The sequence below is a fragment of the Salmo salar genome, chromosome ssa04 (genome assembly GCF_905237065.1).
Source record: "Salmo salar chromosome ssa04, Ssal_v3.1, whole genome shotgun sequence".
Taxonomy (NCBI): domain Eukaryota; kingdom Metazoa; phylum Chordata; class Actinopteri; order Salmoniformes; family Salmonidae; genus Salmo; species Salmo salar.
In genome coordinates, this window is record NC_059445.1 from 51,047,324 (window position 1) to 51,072,309 (window position 24,986).

The 24,986-nt window shown below is 42.1% G+C and overlaps 1 protein-coding gene across 2 annotated transcripts; it reads left to right on the plus strand.

Annotated features, from left to right (window-relative positions):
• The first annotated feature begins 4 nt into the window (after positions 1-4).
• Positions 5-24,104, plus strand: LOC106603378 (cohesin subunit SA-2). Of its 2 annotated transcripts, XM_014196973.2 has the most exons (34): positions 5-254; positions 2,412-2,538; positions 7,602-7,680; positions 7,813-7,968; positions 8,077-8,173; positions 8,305-8,381; positions 8,491-8,695; positions 8,917-9,068; positions 9,450-9,523; positions 10,061-10,184; positions 11,339-11,437; positions 11,539-11,618; positions 11,743-11,850; positions 12,006-12,114; positions 12,207-12,324; positions 12,405-12,508; positions 12,692-12,784; positions 12,915-13,004; positions 13,132-13,335; positions 13,555-13,625; positions 13,738-13,825; positions 13,912-13,992; positions 14,129-14,221; positions 17,236-17,410; positions 18,062-18,201; positions 18,291-18,392; positions 18,498-18,646; positions 18,833-18,961; positions 19,656-19,864; positions 20,642-20,870; positions 21,721-21,831; positions 21,950-22,076; positions 22,173-22,250; positions 22,486-24,104. In XM_014196973.2, exons 2-34 carry the CDS (start codon positions 2,495-2,497, stop codon positions 22,507-22,509), a joined length of 3,819 nt encoding a protein of 1,272 aa, XP_014052448.1. In that variant the 5' UTR covers positions 5-254; positions 2,412-2,494; the 3' UTR covers positions 22,510-24,104. The 2 variants fall into 2 exon arrangements, 1 of the variants encoding a protein (XP_014052448.1); XR_006769636.1 differs by lacking the exons at positions 22,173-22,250; positions 22,486-24,104 and adding an exon at positions 21,427-21,463.
• The last annotated feature ends 882 nt before the right edge of the window (positions 24,105-24,986 follow it).

Here is a 24,986-nt window from a genome sequence, read left to right on the forward strand (position 1 = left end):
TCACCGACAGGTGGTGCGACATCAGCAACAGGAATCCATCGACAACAAACTGAGCCATGCTAGTTACGTTAGCTAGCAGTAAAAAAAAAAAAGAGTAGCCAGAGATCAGGAATCAGATCGACCAAATAAAAATTTCCGAGTGTGATGAATAGCCAAGTATATATTGAATAGTTAATAAAAGTTCGAGCGAGACAACTTCAGAAACATCTGGACTATTTTGAGGATTGATTACAGTGTTTGATTCAAACAACGAGGTAAGTTGTAAAATGGCGGATACGATTCTGGCAGTTTGTCGTTTTATCTAGCTAGCTAACGTTAGCTAGCTGTGTTGCTATTAATGCTGAATACACTAGCACGTTATTAGTTATATGTAGGACAATTCATGTTAGCTAGCTACAATAAGGAACTTGGATTTGGAGTAGCGGTTACGTCGCAAATTAGCCGTGTCAGCTAACTCAGCTTTCATCAAACCATATAGACGTTTCACTTGACTATAACAAGGATACATATTTGCTGTGAAGTTAACTATTGTTAGTACGCTAACAGTAGTAATAACACGGTAACGTTAGCTATTGTAGTTAGCTAACCTAGCTAGGTTATGTTCCTCTTCTACGATTGTGTGCAGCGACTTTGCCTGATTTTGAGTCGGAATCGTTACCTAATCTTGCTCACCAAAAACCCATCATGCGAGTGTTCGTTTATATCTAACGCTAACGTCAACCATTACCTAGTTAGATCGCCAGCTAACTAATAATGAGTTAGCAAGCTAACGCTACCTAGCGGCTGGCAACGATGGAGGACGTCGAACATTGTTTACACGGAAGCTAGCTATGTAGCTTGTTTTTGGGAGTAGCTAGGTAGATATTGGAAATCTGTCTAGCTAGCTAGTATGACAAATCAATTTTCATACTTGTCGGTTAGTTTTTTAATTATTAACTTGGTTACATTTACTGTTACCATTACATTTCTGACAACCTCAGAATGCTAGACTACGTTAGCCAACCTTGTGTTCTCCGACATCAACCAATGAACAAAGATTGAGTATTTTTAAGAACGTCTATTGCTGGCCTTACATGGAGCAGGCCTCAAAATGGAGGGAAAGCCGACGTGTATCGAGCTAGTTAGTTCGTTCAATCTTCTCATTTGCAAAGAAATTTGCTAACGCAGCTTAGCGAATGGCCTTCATCTTTCATTTTGAAGCATCGTTAGCTTTAATAACTGGCTAGCAAGCTACTTAGCAAAGCAACGAACTAGGCTGGCCAGCTAGCTACATCAGGGTTCCCCAAAGGGCGGGCCGAGTTGGGCCAGCTGGCGATTTTATTTGGCCCCTCAAGTTTTCTGAGCAAATGTGTGTGTGTGTGTGTGTGTGTGTGTGTATATATATATATATTCGTTGTTGAAACTAAAAGACTGTAAAATCACCAGTAAATCATCTTACTTCTGTTCCCAAGTATTCCCACGCAAAAATAGAGGCATATGTATTGTATTCCAATGTAATCAAGGTTTGAAATTCGAATTCTTTTGTCAAATACTATATCTGTTTGTGCTTCTTACAGTCAATTTGCAGTATTATTTACCTTTATTTAACTAGGCAAGCCAGTTTTAAGAACAAATTCTTATTTTCAATGACGGCCTAGGAACAGAGGGTTAACTGCCTTGTTCAGGGGCAGAATGACAGATTTTTACCTTGTCAGCTTGGGGATTCGATCTTGCAACCTTTTGGGTTACAAGTCCAACGCTCTAACCACTAGGCTACCTTCCGCCCCAGTATCCATATTACTTAGAATTATGTTTCGGCGCCCTGATCAAGATACAGAAATAAACCCGCGGATGAATTTAATTGGGGACCCCTGCTCTAGTAGCAACTAGCTAGTTAGCTTAGCTAGCTTTCTTATAATTGCAGCTGGCTTGCAAGTTGGTGCCCACATTTCCATTCGTCACATGCTTCGTAAACAACAGGTGTAGACTAACAGTGAAATGCTTACGGGCCCTTTCCAACAATGCAGAGAGAAAAATAATAATAATACCCAATGAGGAACAATAACTTGGCTATATACACGGGGTACCAGTACGAGTCGATGTGCAACGGTACAAGGTAATTTAGGTTGATATGTAAAATATAGGTAGGGGTAAAGTGACTATGTAACGGGATATAATAAGCAGCAGCGTATGTGATGAGTCAAAATAATTGGTCTACATGGTTGGACAAAAGCGGTCTAATGATGGTTTTACGCCTATGTTTAAGTTACTGCATTTGTCCATTTGAAAGTTTGAAACCTGTCCATGAAGGAAAATCTGTTCAGAGGAGGGCAGTGTGTTCCACTCAAAGTATGTACTCTGAAGAGCTCTTCTATCAAACACAATAGATTTCTCAAATTAACTAACCCCTCATTTCTTTTCATATATTCTAGGTTGTATTACCCTACATTTTGGTGGATCCTGAGAAGGGGAGAAGTCCATACTTACCAGACTGGGTCCAGAAAATGTTAAAGAAATGATAGCAGCACAGGAGTTGCACACAGAGTTTCAGTTTCCTCAGTAAGTATAACTTAGATGTGAAAAGTGTCACCATTTAAAAAAAATGTAAACGGTGAAGATGCAGTGAACATAATAAGCATTGTATTGCATAGATAGACCTTCAAACTAGTTCAGTGTGTATAATGATAATAGATTTATTTTATATAGCGCTTTTCATACAGAATCTCAGTTGCTTGAAAAAAATCTAATATATAAAATATATATATACTGAACAAAAATGCAACATGTAAAGTGTTGGTCCCATGTTCGCAACATGTAAGAATATCAACGAATTTACTGAGTTACAGTTCATATAAGGAAATCAGTAAATTGAAATAAATTCATTAGACCCTAATCTATGGATTTCACATGACTGGCCAGTGGCACAGCAATGGGTGGGCCTAGAAGGAGCCAGGCCCACAAACTGGGGAGCCAGGCCCAGCAAATCAGAAATAGTTTTTCCCCACAAAAGGGCTTTATTACAGACAGAAATACTCCTCCATCTGCTGTCCGGATGGCTGGTCTCAGATAATCCTGCAGGTGAAGATGCCAGATGTGGAGGTCCTGGGCTGGCGTGGTTACACGTGGTCTGCAGTTGTAAAGCTGGTTGGATGTACTGCCAAATTCTGTTAAACAATGTTGGAGGCAGCTTATGGTAGTGAAATTAACATTAAATTCTCTGGCAACAGCTTTGGTGGACGTTCCTGCGAATCAAATGTTATTTGTCACATGCACCGAATACAACAGGTATAAACCTTACTTAATTACAAGCCCTTAACCAACAATGCAGTTCAAGAAATAAGTTAAGAAAATATTTACGTAATAAACTAAAGTAAATGTCTAAATAAACTAAAGTAAAAAATATATAAAATAAAATCTAAAAGTGACACAATAAAATTATATAACAATAGCAAGGCTATATACAGGGATAGGGAAAGGGGGATACCTAGTCAGTTGTACAACTGAATGCCTTCAACTGAAATGTGTCTTCCGCATTTAACCCAACCCCTCTGAATCAGAGAGGTGCGGGTGGCTGCCTTAATTGACATTCACGTCTTTGGCGCCCGGGGAACAGTGGGTTAACTGCCTTGCTCAGGGGCAGAACAACAGATTTTTACCTTGTCAGCTCAGGGATTTGATCCAGGAACCTTTCGGTTACTGACCCAATACTCTAACCACTAGGCTACCTGCGGGTACTGAGTCAATGTGCGAGGGTACAGGTTGGTTGAGGTAATTTGTAAAGTGACTATGCATAGATAATAAACAGTGAGTAGTGTCAATGTAAATAGTCCGGTTGGCCATTTGGTTAATTGTTCAGCAGTCTTATGGCTTGAGGGGGTAGAAGCTGTTAAGGAGCCTTTTGGTCCTAGACTTGGCGCTCCAGTACCGCTTGCCGTGCGGTAGCAGAGAGAACACTCTGTGGCTGGAATCTTTGACAATTTTTTGGGCCTTCCTCTGACACCGCCTAGTATATAGGTCCTGGATGTCAGGAAGCTTGGCCCCCTGTGATGTACTGGGCCATACACACTACTAGAGGTCGGCCAATTATGATTTTTTTTCAACGCCGATACCGATTATTGGAGGGCCAAAAAAAATCCACTACCGATTAATCGGCCAATTTTCTTTTATTTATTTATTTGTAATAATGACAATTACAACAATACTGAATGAACACTTATTTGAACTTAATATAATACATCAATAAAATCAATTTAGCCTCAACTAAATAATGAAACATGTTCAATTTGGTTTAAATAATGCAAAAACAAAGTGTTGGAGAAGAAAGTAAAAGTGCAATATGTGCCATGTAAGAAAGCTAACGTTTAAGTTCCTTGCTCAGAACATGAGAACATATGAAAGCTGGTGGTTCCTTTTAACATGAGTCTTCAATATTCTCAGGTAAGATGTTTTAATTTGTAGTTATTATAGGAATTATAGGACTATTCCTCTCTATACCATTTGTATTTCATATACCTTTGACTATTGGATGTTCTTATAGGCACTTTAGTATTGCCAGTGTAACAGTATAGCTTCCGTCCCTCTCCTCGCTCCTACCTGGGCTCAAACCAGGAAGACATCGACAACAGCCACCCTCGAAGCAGCGTTACCCATGTAGAACAAGGGAAACAACTACTCCAAGTCTCAGAGCGAGTGACGTTTGAAACGCTATTAGCGCGCACCCGGCTAACTAGCTAGCCATTTCACATCGGTTACACCAGCCTCATCTTGGGAGTTGACAGGCTTGAAGTCATAAACAGCGCAATGCATTGCGAAGGGCTGTTTGAATGAATGCTTACGAGCCTGCTGCTGCCGACCATCGCTCAGTCAGACTGCTCTATCAAATCATAGACTTAATTATAACATAATAACACACAGAAATACGAGCCTTAGGTCATTAATATGGTCGAAATCGGAAACTATCATCTCGAAAAACAAAACGTTATTCCTGTTACATTGCACAACCTTCAATGTTATGTCATAATTACGTAAAATTCTGGCAAATTAGTTCGCAACGAGCCAGGCGGCCCAAATTGTTGTATATACCCTGACTGCGTGCAATGAATGCAAAATGACACAATTTCACCTGGTTAATATTGCCTGCTAACCTGGATTTCTTTTAGCTAAATATGCAGATTTAAAAAATATATAGTTCTGTGTATTGATTTTAAGAAAGGCATTGATGATTATGGTTAGGTACAGTTGTGCAACGATTGTGATTTTTTCGCAAATGCGCTTTTGTTAAATCATCCCCCGTTTGGCCAAGTCTACTGTCTTTGTTAGGAAGAAATAGTCTTCACAGTTCGCAACGAGCCAGGCGGCCCAAACTGCTGCATATACCCTGACTCTGTTTGCAAGAGAAGTGACAAATTTTCCCTAGTTAAAAGAAATTCATGTTAGCAGGCAATATTAACTAAATATGCAGGTTTAAAAATATATACTTGTGTATTGATTTTAAGAAAAGCATTGATGTTTATGGTTGGAGCAACGTGTACCTAAGCGATTATATGCAACGTAGGACAGGCTAGATAAACTAGTAATATCATCAACCATGTGTAGTTAACTAGTGATTATGATTGATTGATTGTTTTTTACAAGATAAGTTTAATGCTAGCTAGCAACTGACCTTGGCTTCTTACTGCATTCGCGTAACAGGCAGGCTCCTTGTGGAGTGCAATGTAAAGCAGGTGGTTAGAGCGTTGGACTAGTTAACGTAAGGTTGCAAGATTGAATCCCTGAGCTGACAAGGTAAAAATATGTCGTTCTGCCCCTGAACAAGGCAGTTAACCCACCGTTCCTAGGCCGTCATTGAAAATAAGAATGTGTTCTTAACTGACTTGCCTAGTTAAATAAAGGTCAAAAAAAAAAAAACGTCCAAATCGGCGTCCACAAATACCGATTTCCGATTGTTATGAAAACTTGAAATCGGCCATAATTAATCGGCCCTAATTAATCGGCCATTCTACACACTACCCTCTGTAGTGCCTTACGGTCAGATGCTGAGCAGTTGCCAACCAGGCAGTAATGCAACCGGTCAGGATGCTCTCGATAGACTTTTTGAGGTTCTGGGGACCCATGCCGCATCTTTACAGTCTCCTGAGGGGGAAAAGGTGTTGTCATGCCCTCTTCACAACTGTATTGGTGTGTTGGTACCATGATAGTTTGTTGGTGATGTGGACACCAAGGAACTTGAAGATCTCGATCCGCTCCACTTCAGCCCCATTGATGTTAATGGGGGTCTGTTTGGCCCTGCCTCTCCTATAGTCCACAATGAACTCCTTTGTCTTACTCACGTTGAGGGAGAGGTTTTTGTCTTGGCACCACACTGCCAGGTCTCTGACCTCCTCCCTATGGGCTGTCTCATCATTGTCGGTGATCAGGCCTGCCACTGTTGTGTCATTGGCAAACTTAATGATGGTGTTGGAGTCATGCTTGGCCATTCAGTCGTGGGTGTACAGGAGGGGAATGAGCACGCACCCCCAAGGGGCCCCAATGTTGAGGATCAGCGTGGCGGATGTGTTGTTACCTACCCTTACCACCTGGGGTGGCCCGTCAGGAAGTCCAGGATCCAGTTGTAGAGGGATGTGTTTAGTCCCAGGGTTCTTTGCTTAGTGCTTTGTGGGTACTATGGTGTTGTACGCTGAGCTGTAGTCAATGAACCGCATTCTCACATAGTTCCTTTTGTCCAGGTGGGGAAGGGCAGTGTGGAGTGCAATTTAGATTGTCATCTGTGGATCTGTTGGGGCGGTATGCGAACTGCACTGGGTCTTGAGCTTCTGGCATGGTGGTGTTCATGTGAGCCATGACCAGCCTTTCAAAGCACTTCATGGCTACCGACGTGAGTGCCACGGGGCGGTAATCATTTAGGCCGGTTACCTTCGCTTTCTTGGGCACAGGGACGATGGTGGTCTGTTTGAAACATGTAGGTATGTATTACAGACCCGGTCAGGGGGAGGTTGAAAATGTCAGTGAAGACACTTTCCAGTTGGTCCTCACATGCTTTGAGTGCACGTCCTGGTAATCCGTCTGGCCCCGCAGCTTTTTGAATGTTGACCTGTTTAAAGGTCTTGTACACATCGACTACGGAGAGCGTGATCACACGGTCGTCCGGAACAGCTGGTGCTCTGCCTCGAAGCTGGTATAAAAGGCATTTAGCTCATCTGGTAGGCTGCAGTCAGCATGCCAATTTCACGCTCCCTCAAAACTTGAGACATCTGTGGCATTATGTTGTGTGACAACACAAGGTGCCCCTGTGTAATGATCATGTTGTTTAATCAGCTTCTTGATATGCCACACCTGTCAGGTGGATGGATTGTCTTGGCAAAGGAGAAATTCTCACTAACAGGAATGTAAACACATTTGTGCATAACATTTGAGAGAAATAAGCTTTTTGTGCATGTGGAAAATTTCTGGGGTCATTTATTTCAGCTCATGAAACATGGGACCAACACTTTACATGTTGCGTTTTATATTTTTGTTCAGTGTACAATGTTTACAGAGCTGTCTGCCAAGGCTTCCTTACAGTGCCATGGCAACCACGGAACTCAATGAATGGTTGCTATGACCTCATTTTGGTTTCTGAACAGGGAGGCTGACACACAGTTGTCCTCTGACACAGACCTTGAGGACCCCGATGTCAAAAATGCAAAGCTTGGGAAAGGAAAGGTGAGACTTGCATCTAAAATCCTCTATCAACACAAGAAAGCCATAATAGGTTGGGTATGGCCACGTACTGTTATACCTTTATACACACACAATGTACACTGACACTTTACATGGTATTCTTGTCTGTTCTAGGCTGTTAAGAAGGGGAAGAAAGCCCCCGGAGAGAAGGGAAAGGGTGGGGCAGCGAAGGGTGCTGGCCTTGGCCGGGTGAATGGCCACCACCAGGAGAATGGGATGGAGAACATGACCCTGTTCGAGGTGGTGAAAATGGGGAAGAGTGCCACACAGGTTGGTACAAACTTTTATTTTTTATTAGACAATGTAATTCTCAAAGCATGTTGGTGATACTAGTATTTTCATATTAAAGTGATGGTGAATGGGTGTCTTTTCTTTCAGTCTGTTGTTGATGACTGGATTGAGTCTTACAAGAACGATCGAGATATTGCACTCCTGGACTTGATCAACTTCTTCATCCAGTGCTCCGGCTGTAAAGGTAGGCACCCAGAGTGGATTGAATCGAATACTAAACCCTGAGAAGGAAGTTTCTAAATCATTTTGCGTCCATTACTTGTGATTATTGAGCGAGCTAAGATTTTATGATTGTTCTGTTTGATTTTGCTACAGGTGCTGTCAGTGCAGAGATGTTCAGGCACATGCAAAACTCTGAGATAATCAGGAAGATGACTGAGGAGTTTGATGAGGTACTGTCTGATGGTACACTTACTGTACGTCGTTATTTATGCCTCTGTCTATAGGGTCAATCTAAACGTTTTTCTAAATTTTTCTCTCTCTCTCTGTGTGATCAAATAGGACAGCGGGGACTACCCGTTAACCATGGCAGGGCCACTGTGGAAGAAGTTCAAGTCGAGCTTCTGTGAGTTTATCGGGGTGCTGGTGCGGCAGTGTCAGTACAGCATCATCTATGACGAGTACATGATGGACACGGTTATCTCACTGCTCACGGGCCTGTCTGACTCGCAGGTCCGAGCCTTCAGACACACCAGCACACTGGCAGGTCCGTACTAACACAACATAGACAGGGAAGGCTGAGGGAAGGCTGCAGTTAAAGCACTGTTAAACTACCAGCTTGATGTATGTAATGCTATCTTTTATGAGGGATATGCTGTGTGTCTATATGTAGGCCTGTTGAATATACCTTGACTTGATGGCCAGTCTGCATTAATAGTGCCTTATTAATTAGTAGATGTCACTCAAGTCAGTTGTTGTCTCTACCAGCCATGAAGTTGATGACCGCCTTGGTGAACGTGGCTCTGAACCTGAGCATCAACATGGACAACACTCAGAGGCAGTACGAGGCAGAGAGGAACAAGGTCATGGCCAAGAGGGCCAACGATCGGCTGGAGCTCCTTTTACAGAAGCGTAAAGAGGTCAGTAGGTTCCTCTTATGGTGCCTGAACTGTTACCTGGTCCTAACAATTCTAACCTGACCATTTAAATATGTATATTTCAAAAGGAAAAGGCTCGCTCACCATTAAAAGCATATTATTTTATTTTAACATCTAAAAGCTTGACGTTTTTGCCCTTCATTAATGGCCTTCATCAGAACCAGTTTCTGATGAAGGCCATTGATTAAGTCCTGAACGTCAGACTTTTAATAGTATTAATATTGAGTGAGCGATGCGCCTTTTCCTTTTCAATTATGATTTTGTTTTTGGTTGCTCCTCGACTCACGTTGGTTGTGCACCCTCCACTTCTTTCTATTTAGAAATCTTAAAGGCATTTTTTATTTTAAATGTCTCTATTTTCAGCTTCAAGAAAATCAAGACGAAATTGAAAACATGATGAATGCGATTTTCAAAGGAGTGTTTGTTCACAGATATCGGTATGTATTGTAATTTGTCATCTTTCTACATGCAGAACAATGAATCCAATTAGAACTGTCATGGATTATGCGTTATATTTAGAATTATGTATTGTTTTAGGGCGGATATTCTGAATGTTTTTTATGTCGTCGATTTTTATTGAAGTTAGGGGGTCTAAAAAGAGAACTGTGGGTGCATTCACTAGATGTCAGAGAGTTCGATCTCTCAATGTGGAAATCAACTTCAGTGGCATGGAAGGCATACAGGAGCTGAGATGTGCAGACTGGTCTTTCACTGAGCTGTTCCAAGGCTCTGTGGCGCCCTCTTGTGCTAAACAGGCAGCAACGGTTGCTAAGGCAGAACAGCTCATCATGGCACAGCATGTGCCACTGATATCTGATCTAAGTAGGCTTTTAAAACTGCCTCTGGCTGTACCACTTAAGCTTTTCTAATGAATCCTCTTTTACTGCCCTGCCATAAGGTATCAAATAATTGAATTGACCAGTGAGCATGATGGGTCTGTGAATAAGTCTGGACATTTCTTCTCTGTTTATCAGTGATGCCATAGCTGAAATCCGGGCAATTTGCATTGAGGAGATTGGGGTATGGATGAAGATGTACAGCGATGCTTTTCTCAATGACAGTTATCTGAAGTATGTCGGATGGACCATGCATGACAAGGTGAGCCATGCAATATGTCAAATCGCATTTGTGGGAGTGGTAAAGCATTGCCAGTACAGTGTCTTGTATTTAAGTAAGATGTACTGTGTATTTCAATTGTAGGTTTATTATCAGAGTTGAAATGCTACAGCAGGGGTTCCCAAACTTTTTCACTTGGGGCCCCCCTTCCAGCATTGGTGAACATCCCTCGCCCCTCCCTAAACACGTCTATTTCTATGGGCACAAGCACTGTTCATGACACAAACTGTTCACCCCCCTCTTGTTGGTGGAGAAAATTTTGCAGATTTAAAAGCTTATTTCCTGCAATTCTACACTTTTTTTTTTTTATAAGGAGCAAAGAAAATGTTGCAGTTTTAAAGCTAGTTGTCTTGCAAATCTATATATTTTGCCATGTCTAATGTATATTCGTGATATTTGAGTGACTAAACATTTACAGTAACAACTTTAGCTGACATGGGCCAGTTGATCTGGACATTTCTGACAAGTTATACATAGCTCTCTAAGGTGTTAGGTTCTAAATGAACCTATTAAAACTCACAGACGATTAGTAAAGCTTAAACCAAGTTTATTCACCCATTGGGTCATACAGCTGCATAAGACAAAATACATATTCACACAAGCACTGATATTTAACCCTTTCTCCTATGCTGATTCTTCTACACATCTGAACAGCCAATGCATCTCTGTTGCTAGACAGAACCTTAGTGATATCTGTTCTTCCTCACTTCATCTGACCTGACTTCGGCCCCAAATTGCTCACTCCTCCCCAACTCACGGCTGTCATGTTGACTTGCACTAGACTGTCTCTTCTCCTCCCATAGGATCCCTGATGGTTAACAATCACATTATCGGACAGAATATAAACATTACACATTGCCTTCTCTCCCTCAGTGACATGAATAAGTATATTTCATATTTTCAGAAGCCAACAGAGGTATGTAATGACTAACATGACAAGAGGAACTGATGATGCACTACCTCATTTCCAAATTGCACCTTGTGCATTCTACTATTACAACTTTCAAGAGTCAGTTTAAAGCCGCGCCCCCCTTGCCGACCCCTTGCCCCCCCCCCCCCACAGTTTGGGAACCACTGAGCTACAGCATTGAGATTTGAACGTTGTGGTTACAACATTGTCCTCCCTGTGACTGCAGCAAGGTGAAGTGCGTCTCAAGTGTCTGACTGCGCTCCAGGGCCTGTACTATAACCGGGAGCTCAACACTCGGCTGGAGCTTTTCACCAGCCGCTTCAAGGTAGGTCAGACACTCAACCATCTCACCACTGACTGAGAAATCCTGTACATAACATACGCACATCATGGTTGGCCAGATGTTGACTTTCCTGACATTGACAGGACCGCATTGTGTCGATGACTCTGGATAAGGAGTATGATGTTGCAGTGCAAGCCATAAAACTTCTGACTCTTGTCTTGCAGTAAGTATTCTGCAAAACATGTTAATATTGCAAATGTATTAGTGTCCAGTACTCCATGACCCCTGACCCTCTGCTGACCCCGCTGAGACCTTACAGCCCTGTCTCTGTTGTTGTCACATTGCAGTAGCAGTGATGAGGTCCTGACAGCAGAGGACTGTGAGAGTGTCTACCATCTGGTCTACTCTGCTCATCGACCTGTGGCTGTGGCTGCAGGAGAGTTCCTCTATAAGAAGTAGGTCTCACACTGGCTGTCTGAAGCTGTGGTGGAAGCTGAATTGTGATTAAAGCCCTATTTGGGTTGGAAATGCCTCCTAGCTGAGAAACTGAAGTTAGTTTGAGAGTTATCCAGCAGCATTTAGCCTGACCTCAATGTTGTCCTGTTCTTAGGCTCTTCAGCCATCGAGGTCCAGAGGAGGAGGGGATGCCCAGGAGGGGCAGGCAGAGCATCAACGGGAACCTCATCAAGACCACCGTCTTCTTCTTCCTGGAGAGTGAGGTGTGTTCAGGCTCCATGTAGAGTCTCTGTCTGTTTGAAGTGACCTACATGGGGCACATGTTTCGGTTGTGAAAATCTCTGAACGTTTGCAGCTCCATGAGCACGGGGCCTACCTGGTGGACAGTCTGTGGGAGTGTGCAGGGGAGCTGCTAAAAGACTGGGAGAGCATGATCAGCCTGCTGCTGGATGAGCCCATGCCAGGGGAGGAGGGTAAGGAGGAGCACCTTGCTCACAAACACACACTTTTGTTCACACTGTTTTATCTCATCAACATGTTTGTCCCTGTCCAGCCCTGACTGACCACCAGGAGACTGCTCTGATAGAGATCATGCTGTGTGCCATCCGCCAGGCCTGTGAGTGCCACCCTCCAGTGGGCAGGGGCACAGGGAAGAGGGTGAGTGCTGCTTGGCATATACCAATGTAAGCCCCTCAGCGGTCTACTCCAGTACTAGTGAGCTCTCAAGGCTCTATTCTCAGAAGCCATGTTTGAACATTCACACCGATGACTGAGGTTATATGAAAACCTTTCATATAACATGATTGTGATGTAATTTGGCTCTTCTAAAAATGATCCTAGGTCTTGACAGCGAAGGAGAAGAAAACCCAGCTGGATGACCGGACGAGAATCACTGAGATTTTCGCTGTGGCGTTGCCTCTGTTGTTGGCTAAGGTCCGTTATCAAGTCATCTACACACAGCTGCTATATAGAACTCAGCCCCTGGGACCACCAGATCCATGACTTCTTACTCAACCCTCAGTATCTTGTAGCTCCCCTCACCCTCTCCATCCTTTCCTCACAGTACTCTGTTGATGCTGAGAAGGTGACCAACTTACTGCAGCTGCCGCAGTTCTTTGACCTGGAAATCTACACCACTGGTCGATTGGAAAAGGTTTGTGAATATTATATTCCTGGACCTCAACTAATCCTTAGATTGTTAACGGTAAGTTATTCACACGGCCATTGCGGCTGAATGTAGTTTGAGACCTCGCATCCCTTTGCCCTCTGTTTGTGTGCAGCACTTGGAGTCGTTGCTGCGTCAGATCAGGGAGGTGGTGGAGAAGCACACAGAGACTGACGTGCTGGAGGCGTGCTCCATGACTTACCACGCTCTCTGCAACGAGGAGTTCACCATCTTCAACAGGGTGGACATCGCCAGGTCCCAGCTACTGGACGAGCTGGTGGACAAGTTCAACAGACTCCTGGAGGACTTCCTACAGGAGGTGGGCTCACATGGCTTGGTGGTTCAGGGACTGTTTGAGATCAGATTTACAACTGTTCGTCAGATTTAATGATATTTAAAGACTACAGGACACTGAACCTTCAGAGTATTTCTCGTGGGGTTTTGTAATTGTAATTTTGTAAGGTAGTACTTGTGTTCTATTGAGACTGGAACTGTACATTTGAGTGGGATTTCACTAGACAGTTCTCTGTTGTTTCAGGGCGAGGAACCAGATGAGGATGATGCCTACCAGGTTCTGTCCACACTGAAGAGGATCACTGCATTCCACAAGTAAGGCCTTGATCAAGATTTCCCGAGTAATGTGTAATCCAAACATTTGCCAGTGAACGGTAGATAAATCAGAACTCCTTATCTGACTAGATTGTGTTTCTCTCCTCTGCAGTGCGCATGACCTCTCTAAATGGGACCTGTTCACCAGCAACTATAAGCTACTAAACACAGGACTTCAGAATGGAGATATGCCTGAGCAGGTACCTAAAGCATAACCCTGTTCTCCCTTTAAACTCACCTAATCTCAATTCTTTACTATCACTTACCTTGTAATACTCTTTCCCAGATTGTCATTCATGCAATGCAGTGCACACACTATGTCATCCTATGGCACCTATCCAAGGTTTCAGAGGGCAGCTCCACAAAGGTAAATACACTGTTATCAGTGACTAATGACTATCCGGTTTCTACAAATGCTAGTGACAATTATGCCTGGATGATGAATGTGGTTTACTGCTGAAATAGTGAGCGTTGAATACTGAGAATATCTGTTGTGTTTCCAGGCGGACATGGTGACCCTGAGGAAGCAGATGAGGGCTTTCTGTCTGATGTGCCAGAGCTACCTCACCAGTGTCAACACCACCGTCAAAGAGCAGGTGGGTTGTCCTACATCATGTCGGATCGCTGGACTTAGACACATTTTCCCCTAAGATGTGTGTTCACTATTCAGTGAGTGCTAAAATGTTGCTGTGTTGGCTGATTACTGTAATGCCTCGATCACACCGACAGCGTCATTGCCTAAAACGGTACGTAGCATCATTTGGATATGTGTGCAACAAAAGTTCAACATCCACCATCACCTGCTCCCATTTCTGTCATGCCGTCTACACATACAGTTTGATGCATGAGTTCAATAACTCCAGCGTATGCACCGCACAGATGGACTGCACCTGCCACTGCAACGCAATGCTGCAAGGTTAACGCAGCGTTCCATTGGAGAGGAATGTACTTCTGCTGTACCAAACACAATGGCGCTGTCGGTGTGATTGAGGCATAAAGCACTTTGTGTTTTCCCTTAAGTACATGGAGTAGCCAGCCAAATAGAAAAAGTAGCCAGCCAGGGAGTTCTGGGCTGGGGGGTGCCGGGGGTACATGCCCCCCTGGGATTTTATTTTTCAGAACTATCTCTACCTTCTAATGCCTTTATTCCATCTGAAATACACAGCTAAATTATTGAATACTTTAATGACTTTACCTCCCAGATTGGTAAAAATGTGTTGTGGTATTGAGTAGAAAGACATGACTGAAAATGTATGAGTTTAGTTTGTTAGTTGTTCTGGATATCGCCTAGGCCTTTATGATCAGGACTATTTTCTAAGTAAGATAACCTTTTTTAACATTAAACCTGTCTTCTCTTGATGAAAGTCATATTTACAGTTTGAATTGCCACATTGATGTTTGTTATTCAAATTATGTATTTTATTGGCTCTGCTGCTGTGGACACTTAGGGTAAGGAAACCAACGTGTCATTTTGTAATTTGAGTGAACTATCCCTTTAACAGTTTGGCCTTTCAGTCAATCACTGTGGGTGGGATTGTCAGGGGAGGGGGCAGGATATTTGTGAGTCACAGACTTAGTAGGGTTTCAGACCTGTCAATAAATCACTGTGGGTGGGACTTTGAGGGAAAGCGGTAGATTAGTAATCTAGTCAGAAACTAGTTTAGTATTATTTTGTGGCAAAAACCTAAGAAAAAAAGTTTGTGTTCTGTCAAGTCAACATGCGCTCCCAACTGAGAAACAATATAGAATTGTGGGAAAATGGTTTTAAATGCAAAAATTGTCAGGGGTTGGACCCCCGCCAGATTGTGCTTTTCCACAAATACACAAAGTCAGGCACCAATGAATAAACCTACAGGTGTTTGTAGAATGAAGCAGGTGTTAAATATGGGCTTTGCTACACAGAAAGCAGCAGTTGACTAGGCTACTCCATTGTCGACACTAATCAAATCAATAGACCTGTATTAATATATTTCATAATACCATATCATGTGTCATAAGATTAGCTTTTATAGCCTTCAATCTGTTTTCTTGTATCATATTTTGGACCAGAATGAGGCTCTCTCTCCACTACCTATTGTTCCTGCAGTGAGGAGTCAACATCTTTGTCTGTTTTCCAAATGTATCTGCAGATAATCGCCAAACGCATTAGTAGTCTACCAGTATGGAAGTTAGGGAACCAAATGAACGGCTCTCTAACTGATGCAATTCGGCATTCCTAGTCGATAACCAGACATTTCTGTAGAAAAGTCAATGATAAAAGCTTGCGTTCCTTTATTATAATTTTCTTTTTTTGACTTTGTGCTTGATTCAGAAGGTGCACTTGATTCAGAAGGTGCACTTTGATTCAGAAGGTGCACTTGATTCAGAAACCCTCTGCGCCGGGTAGGCAAAGGGTTTCCATTCTGAACCATTTCATTTGTCTGAAGGGACGAACTCCGCCTACCCGGAAGAGCAGTGGCTAAATCAAGTGCGCCTACTGCGCTGGCCAATCGGATAGCTCAAATCACTGTGCCAAGTACAGCTTATTTCAATTCATGCTCAGCTGTGCCTCACAAGTGATACAACAACTGATCTATTTTGTTTTCAAAGCTCGAGTTTTTAAATATAATACGGTCTGAGAAAAACAATATTGGCAGGCCAAGCATATAGCCAATATGCTGTGATAATGTAATAGGCCTACTGCACAAACATCATTCCTGCAGACTTTATTAATGTTGCATTGGTTTACATTTTTCATGTTTTTATTTTTTATTTTATCTGAGCGGTAGATCTCTGCAAGCTTTTTGACTGCGAAAGTGATCTTGACTCAAAGGTTGGTTACCGCTGACCTGACATCTGTTAAACAAATAGCTATTTCTTCGGGAACAACCCATCACTAGGCTACACTGACAAGTCATTTTAACGGTCACTGGCAAGTCTCGACGTGGGCTTGGAAACCTAGGAAAACACAAGATCTTTGGTTTACTCCTGATGTGATACCATGAACATCACTACGTTGTGATTTATAGGAGATTGACTTTATTCAGTCAGACACCTTTAATAATAAACTAGTCGACTCTGTGGCTGTATAGGCCTATGAAATACGCCAAAGAAAATAAATGATTCCGCCACAAAACAATAATGAAGTGGATTTCAGCTCATCATTACCTCTTAAATTACATGGGTCGTGTCAATCCACTCACAGGAAACGATGAAGCAGCATCATCCTCTGAAAAGAAGTTTGACTGCAGCCATCCACAGCGTACATAAATAACATGGGTATGGAGAGGCAGGACCGACGGCAGACTGACAAACCAGCAGTTTCCCTGTCATCGCCCACTTTATTACTGACAGGTGTCTGTTCTAGCCATAGATCACTAGAAGATGTATATCGTTCATTTTAGTGGGAGAAGGGTATACAGACTTTTCTGACTAGCGAATTGAAACGTTTTAATGAAGAAAAAAAGCCTAGTTAATTTATCAAGTGGAAAAAGTAGGCAGCTTACAACGAGTCTTATCGGCTATTTAGCCGATGGCCAGCGCTTATGGACAACACTGAGCCCTGTGTGGCAACTGTTAACGTGAAAGGGCTTTCTAACTAAATGTGATTGATTGATTGACTGTGTTCCAGGCCTTCACCATCCTGTGTGACGCCCTGATGATCTTCAGCCACCAGATCGTGTCGTCGAGCCGGGAGCAGCTGGAGGCTCTGATCTACACGCCAGACTCCTCCCTGCAGGCCGAGCTGCTCAACTTCATCCTGGACCACGTCTTCATCGACCAGGACGACGACAACAACAGCACAGGTCAGGCACAGCCCCCTGCCAGACTGTCACCGTACAGGCCAGACAGAGCCCACCCTCAGGACTGTCACCGTACAGGCCAGACAGAGCCCACCCTCAGGCAGTCACCGTACAGGCCAGACAGAGCCCACCCTCAGGCAGTCACCGTACAGGCCAGACAGAGCCCACCCTCAGGCAGTCACCGTACAGGCCAGACAGAGCCCACCCTCAGGTAGTCACCGTACAGGCCAGACAGAGCCCACCCTCAGGCAGTCACCGTACAGGCCAGACAGAGCCCACCCTCAGGCAGTCACCGTACAGGCCAGACAGAGCACACCCTCAGGCAGTCACCGTACAGGCCAGACAGAGCACACCCTCATGCAGCACAAGTCAGACATCCACTCAGCCCACCTGGCAGCTAGTCACAACACAAGGAGACAGCTGAGAAGGGCTTTTAATGTGAACACACATCTTAAATATGTAGTAAAACAACAGAGCTCTTTCTGAGTTGAAGTGAACACCTTATATGGAGACCTGAATGATGACATTTTGCAAGGAGTTACTTATCGCAGTTGTAAATGAGAACTTGTTCTCAACTGGCCTACCTGGTTAAATAAAGGTGAAATAAAAAATAATAAAAAGAATGTGTGATTTTGGTTTTCTTAATTTTATCAGATGGGCAGCATGATGATGAAGCCAGTAAAATCGAGGCTTTACACAAGAGACGTAACCTGCTGGCAGCGTACTGCAAACTGATCATTTACAATGTAGTGGAGATGAACACTGGAGCTGATATCTTCAAGCAGTACATGAGGGTATGTCTGGCCTCCTACAATATTTATCCCTTAAAAAAACCATTCATGTTATGCTATTCCCGATCGATTACATGTGCTTTTCTCTCTAGTACTACAACGACTATGGAGATATCATCAAGGAAACGATGAGTAAAACAAGACAAATTGACAAGATCCAGTGTGCCAAGACCCTCATTCTGAGTTTGCAGCAGGTAAGAGCCTTGGAGGCATTAACGTTCAATTAAAGTATTGTCTTCATTTTGTACAATGAGTGTTTTGATGATCAATTTTAAAGTTGCAACACTTTTCTCTTTCAGCTTTTCAATGAGATGTTATCTGACCTCGGCTGCAACTTTGACCGCTCGTCGTCGTCCTTCTGCGGCATTAAAGAACTGGCCCGACGTTTCTCGTTAACCTTTGGCCTGGATCAGCTGAAGACCAGAGAGGCTATCGCCATGTTACACAAGTAAGCCTGCAGAAAATGTAAAACTCATCCTCTGAGTAGAAATCAATAAGCCCAAAGGTTTAACAGCTCTGTAGGCATGCTTTAATTTGAGGCTTCTCAACATCCCAGAACTGTTAAAGTATTTACAGCTCAATACTTCAATCAATTCCTTCCTAAACATGTTGTCTTGTGCTGCACTTGCTGCAGGGATGGAATCGAGTTTGCCTTCAAGGAGCCCAGTCCGCAGGGAGAGGGAAACCCTCCTCTCAACCTAGCCTTCCTGGACATTCTCAGCGAGTTCTCCTCTAAACTGCTTCGTCAGGACAAGAAGACTGTGTAAGTCAGAGGAAACTGTTATACTTATTTTTATGTGCAGTCAGTGACTGTCTTATCCGAAGCCAGACAGACCACAGCTACACTAGATCAGCCATAGTCATTGCGCGGCTCACGAGCCACATGCGTCTCTCTGCGACTTAATTGGCGGCTTGCGGCAATAATGTAAAAACATTTAGTTGTTTTTTCCTCATTCAGCTAAATGTGCTGCTTAGTTCATAGAACCGTGGTTACATGAGTTACCTTATTAGCAACTGGGACAAACGGAGCTGTAAAATCAGTTTCTAGCGCATATTGAAATAACTTTCCCATACTTTTATGATGATCACTCCAAAGCATACTTCGTTCAGACTGAAATTTGCCATTACCCGTTTTGACACATCTTCTGCTGTAACTTTTATTGAGATAATAGCAGTAAGGTCAGATTCGAAAGATTCACCAATTGTCGTAAAATAGAGAATCAGATAATCAAATAGCTTGATGGTCCATGTTAATAGTATCTTAAATATCATGTATAAATCTATTTAATATCAAGTATGAATCAATTTGACTTTGGGACCTCCCAACCCCCATCCTCCGATGGGTATGGAAGCTTGCACGGTGATTTTGTTTTACAAGAGTGGCTCCCTCTGAGATATTGGTGACTACCACTGCACTAGATGATGGATGTTGAGTTGTGGTCCTCTGTCCCCTGCAGTCACCTCTACCTGGAGCGGTTTATGACCTTCCAGATGGCCTTGCAGCGAGAGGACTGCTGGCTGCCCCTCATCTCCTACAGGAACTCCCTGCAGGCCGGAGGGGACGACGACACCATGTCCGTCATCAGCGGCTACAGCAGCCGAGGTTCCAGCATCAGGAGCAAGAAGGCCAAGCCAGCCAGCACCGGGAAGAGGAAACTGCCTGAAGGTGAGGGGCCGACACAGAGCCACAGAACAGCATGGGCAACATACTATGACACACTGGCATTTAACCTGAAAGCTCAATGTTTAGTGATATGAAATACACAACACCTTGTGTTCCTGAATCTGGCACCTGCAGCACAATGTCAGATCATTGATCAGGGCCAAACAGATGCTAAAAGCCCGTCCAAGCAATACAATAAATCTAGCCAAATGATCAATTACATTTTCACTTGGGAATAAGTTGTTGAATGGAAATGAGATATTTATGAATTGAGGCAAGTGTTTGCTAGACATTATGAGATGTTGGCATTATTAAAAAGCCAGTCCGTTAAGATGGGGATCATCAACTAAATTCAGCCGCGGGGCCATTCTTTTTTTCTTCTTCTTCTTGAGCGGATGGTCAGGGGCAGGAACATAATTACAAATCATTTGTTGGCATCAAATTGACCGCAAGAAGCCCAAACAGATGTAATGTGTCACTAAAACATAATACTTTCAAACCTTGTCTACATTTGTATACAATCACGTTTCTCTCTATTATGCATGGGAATACTTGGGAACAGATATCTTAAATTAAGATCACTTGGAGCTGATTTCTTAGTGTTTTTAGTCTGTCCAACAACAAAAATATATATATATTTTGCTCAGAAAACTTGGGGGGCCAAATAAAATCAGCCGCCAGTTGGGGGACCCTGCGCTAAGATGTCTCGATCTGAGCAGTGAGTAGTCCGCCCACTGTATAACAACCTCATTAAACCCTATGAAACCCTTGCGATTGCAGCAGAGGAGAGTAGCAGCTGCAGCACAGACGCTGTGTGGATGAACCGGGAGCAGAATGTGCAGACGCCAGTGATGATGCCCTCGCCACATCTCAGCTCCACTGTGCTGAGGGACCCCAAGAAAATGAGGCCGGAGGAGAGTTACATGGGTGTCTACAGCATGACATCCGAGCAGCAGCAGCAGCCACCACTGCCCCCCCAGCAGCACCATCAGACCCCCATGGACTACAAGTATGGAACACCTTTCTATGGCTCAAAACCTTTTGATTCTTATGAGTATCTTTGCCCAGAGTGGGTGAAAATGCGCTTTGGTGATTAAATTTCACTTTCTTATGTTAGTTATAAAATACGTTTTACCAAGACAAATATGATTATTCATGTTCATTAGCATTATATCCAAAAACGCCGATTTCATAACCTAATACATCTGATAATAAGCACTGAGCTCTGTTGACATAGCGGGGCAGGTTTCTCATAACAAATTTTGAGGATTTAACTTTTTGTGGTGGTCGTCTTCAAAGTTGTTTCCGCGGGTCACAAAAAGCTAAATTAGCATGACACGAGCTGAATTAAATGTAAAGGCTTTGTAAATAAATGGCTAGGTATAGGCTCAGTGCTCCGTTGACATTTCAGAGACGCTTGTTTTTGTGAGAAATCTTCTAAAATGAACAGGAATTTTTGTTAATATGAAAAGCGTATTCTAAAATATGAAAATACTACATGTCACATCTGAATATCGATATCCATCTTACCTCCATATTGTTTTATGTCCTGCGGATTCGAGAAGAAAGATGAGGAGTTCAACGGGAAAGTGAGCCTGTCAGGTAGCCAGTAGCCTTAATTTTTGCACAGAATCCAGCCTATTTTTTACGCGATGCAATTTTCCATATATATTTTTGTTCTTGGTAACTTTTTTTTCAAAAGATGCATTTTTGATTGGACACCCTAGCCATTGTAATGTTACTGATCTACGTATGCGATGTTATCACAATTAATGATATATCCAATGAAACCGCTGAAGTTCACCTCTTGTTTGAATAAGTATGACTGTCTGTATTAATGCGTCTGTCTCTGTTTTCAGTACCCAGGTGACCTGGATGCTAGCCCAGAGACAGCAGGCAGAGGCCCGGCAGCAGCAGGAGCGAGCCAGCATGCAGTATGCCAAGATGAGGAGCCACATGCAGCATGCAATGTAAGATGGCACTTTTCTTCCAGATCACAGTGGTGTTTCAACCCCAGTGTAGTACATAGTCATTTGCTGCCATGTGTAATGTATTTAGTTATTTGTGGCCATGTGTTTGACCCTCTAGCCGCCGCAGTTCAGGACTCATGGAGGACGATGAGGAGCCAATAGTAGAGGATGTAATGATGTCATCAGAGGACCGTTTGGAAGATCTCAACGAGGGCATGGATTTCGACACTATGGATATTGATCTGGTAAAATACACTCAATGATGTTTATTTTCTCACTAGTAGTGCATTTATGAATATTACTGCTTTGGTGCTTCTTCTTACTCTGCTGTTATTATTTAGCCACCATCTAAAAATCGTAGAGAGAGATCGGAGCTGAAGCCTGACTACTTTGACCCTTCTTCCATCATGGATGATTCGGTGGGTATTGGTGTGTTATTGAGAGTAAAGTGATATCTACATTGTTAAAGATGATGTACAACAAACAATATGATTTACAATAATAGTGGCAGTGCTGATGTGAAGTCCAGATACCTAGTTAGTGTCTTTGGTATACGTATGCTCATGGAAACGCTATACTCGTATTCTTCAATTCACTTTTCCATAATATACAGCAAGTAATTAAAAACTAAAATGGATTTTCCTTCCTTTTTAGGTTCTCAATGTTTCAATGTTCTAAGCTGATCTGCATGAAGAGGACACTGTGTTGTTACCGAAAACCTTTTTGATGACGAGAAGTATTCTCTGTAGAGAACTGTTTTAAGATAAGCTCATGGGACTATTTGCTTGTGAGGCAGCAATGGATGCCCTTTCGACATCATGTTTGAATTTCACCTTTACTTTTGTCAATCAATGGGCAGGTTTTTGTGTCATGTAAATACGTAGTGTCTGACATACTTTTAAAAGATCAAATCTGGCATGGCATGTAGCCATATTAAAACGTATACAGTAAGAGAAAATGTGAAATGTCTTCATGTTGTTGGAAGGCCTTACCGCAAATATTGTTGGAACTCCTTACCGCAAATATGAAATACCAATCATGGTATTTTTTTAAAGGTTCATCTGTTCTGCTTTTATAACTTATGGAAGACTTTGATTTATAGATATTTTGTAATGACAATCAGATGTAAATCAGTACTTTATAATCATGTTATTACTCATAGAGAGTACAGAAATGACCTTTGTAACGGAATTTCTGGTGGGTAACAATGGATGTGGCCTGCAGTTTCTTTCTCTTTTTTTCAGTGTTATAGGTGAGACCTCTTGACGAACTGATAATGCCCAAATGCTATTTGACCAATTGACAGGCTTAGTTTGAATTTTGATTTGCTTTTAAAGGTTTGATGATTTGAATGCTGTGTGACTTTTTGAAGAGTGGTACAAAAGTATACTGTGCAGAGGGGTTGTATAAAAGAGCGGTCGAAATGTTCTCTGTTGTCTGTAAGAGAAAGCTTGTTATAGAATGTTTCTAAAACACAACATTTAAGAGTTTGGATTAGCTATCATGGTATCATAATATATTATTATATATAAGTAAATATATAATTACATATTATACAGTTATAAAAATGTGTAATATATTGTGAATCGGTGCTCATTTTATATTTGTTCAGTTTTTGTTAATTTGAAATCCAATTTAGGAAAAGGTTCAATGGAATGTAAACTGGTTTAAATTAACCTCCTAACTAATGTGCAGTTATGTATAAGAATTGACCTTTGTATTTGTATGGTTTTGTTTGTCTTTTCTAAGGATTCTTGTTTGAATAACTTTTCTTTACCTCTATGTACATTAGGTTGGTTTGCAGGTTCCCAACAAGCTTTTCTGGAGGAATAAAATTGTAATCATGAATATTGTAAATTATAGTTTTATACAGCTTAAAACACAGCCTCCTTTTTAAAAGCAAAAATGTCACATCAAAATCGAAATACGAAACTACAAACCAGAGTTTCATATTTTTCATTATTTACATTGTAGCAAGGTTAAACAATAAATAAATCATTTAAATGCATAGTTTCACTTAAATTTGATGTAGGCGTTATACTGTCATTTTGATATTTTCCTTTCTGTTGTCCTTGCATTGAACTGCTGAAAGTGCATACGTCTGTATGTATGTGTATGTATACACACATAGATATATATATATATTCAAATGTATATACATATGTGTTTTTTATTCTATTTACAAAGTGTCCACTGTACCATTTATGGTTTGTATTTATGTCTGGAGACAGTAACTTTTTGAACAAAATAAACCCCCTGCAATTGTGTGATGATTTGAGTGTTGTTATCAGTTTTTAGTAGGCCTATAGAGCTCGCCAGCTTGTATTCCCAAAACCCAGAAATGAGTTACCTCTGGTTTGTTAAGCCATCCCTATGGGAAAAAATTATGGGGAAAGAATAGGGTTTTGGAATATACACAGGAAATAAAGTCTGAGGTTAACACAGGTTTAGGAGATCTTATCCGTTTTGTTTTATGAGATAATAGCACTCGACATTAACTTTAATTATGAAGCCTTTGTTGTTTTTAATAACATAAATGATTCAAAATTCACAATGTGACGTTAGCTGATGATTATCTTATAGAACTAAACGTATAAGATCTCCTAAGCCTGTTTACCACAGACCTTATTTTCAGATTTATCTGAAACCCATACGAAAACACAATTTTCTCTATAGGCTTTGTCGAACGAACCATGACGGAGTTAGTGCCTACAAAAAGACGCCATTACTATTTCTCTCTTACACTTATTAAATTAAATGACTACGGGACAGAGTGCAGTATAGTCACTGGTTGTGTGACCCTGGTTTGAATCACCTGCCTCAGGGGTTGCTACACTGGTGTCAGCGCTGGGATGGTGATCATGTAGATCACTAAAGGATGAATGTGAGTCTTTTAAAAGAGTAAGGAAGCCAATGTTACAATAATGGGGATGTGGATTATTTTTGGTGTTGTGAGACTTCTATGTATGCACATACACACAAATCCTCCATGGAGACATGATAGGCAATGGGATAAGTTGACAACTGGATTTGACCTTCGTCCCGAATTTGCATCAATACTGTTGATACACTGAAATGGAGAAGCTCCCATCATCCCATAACCATCACATGTATTCAACACATGTCATATGCTCTGAAGTGATAGAGGAGCTCAA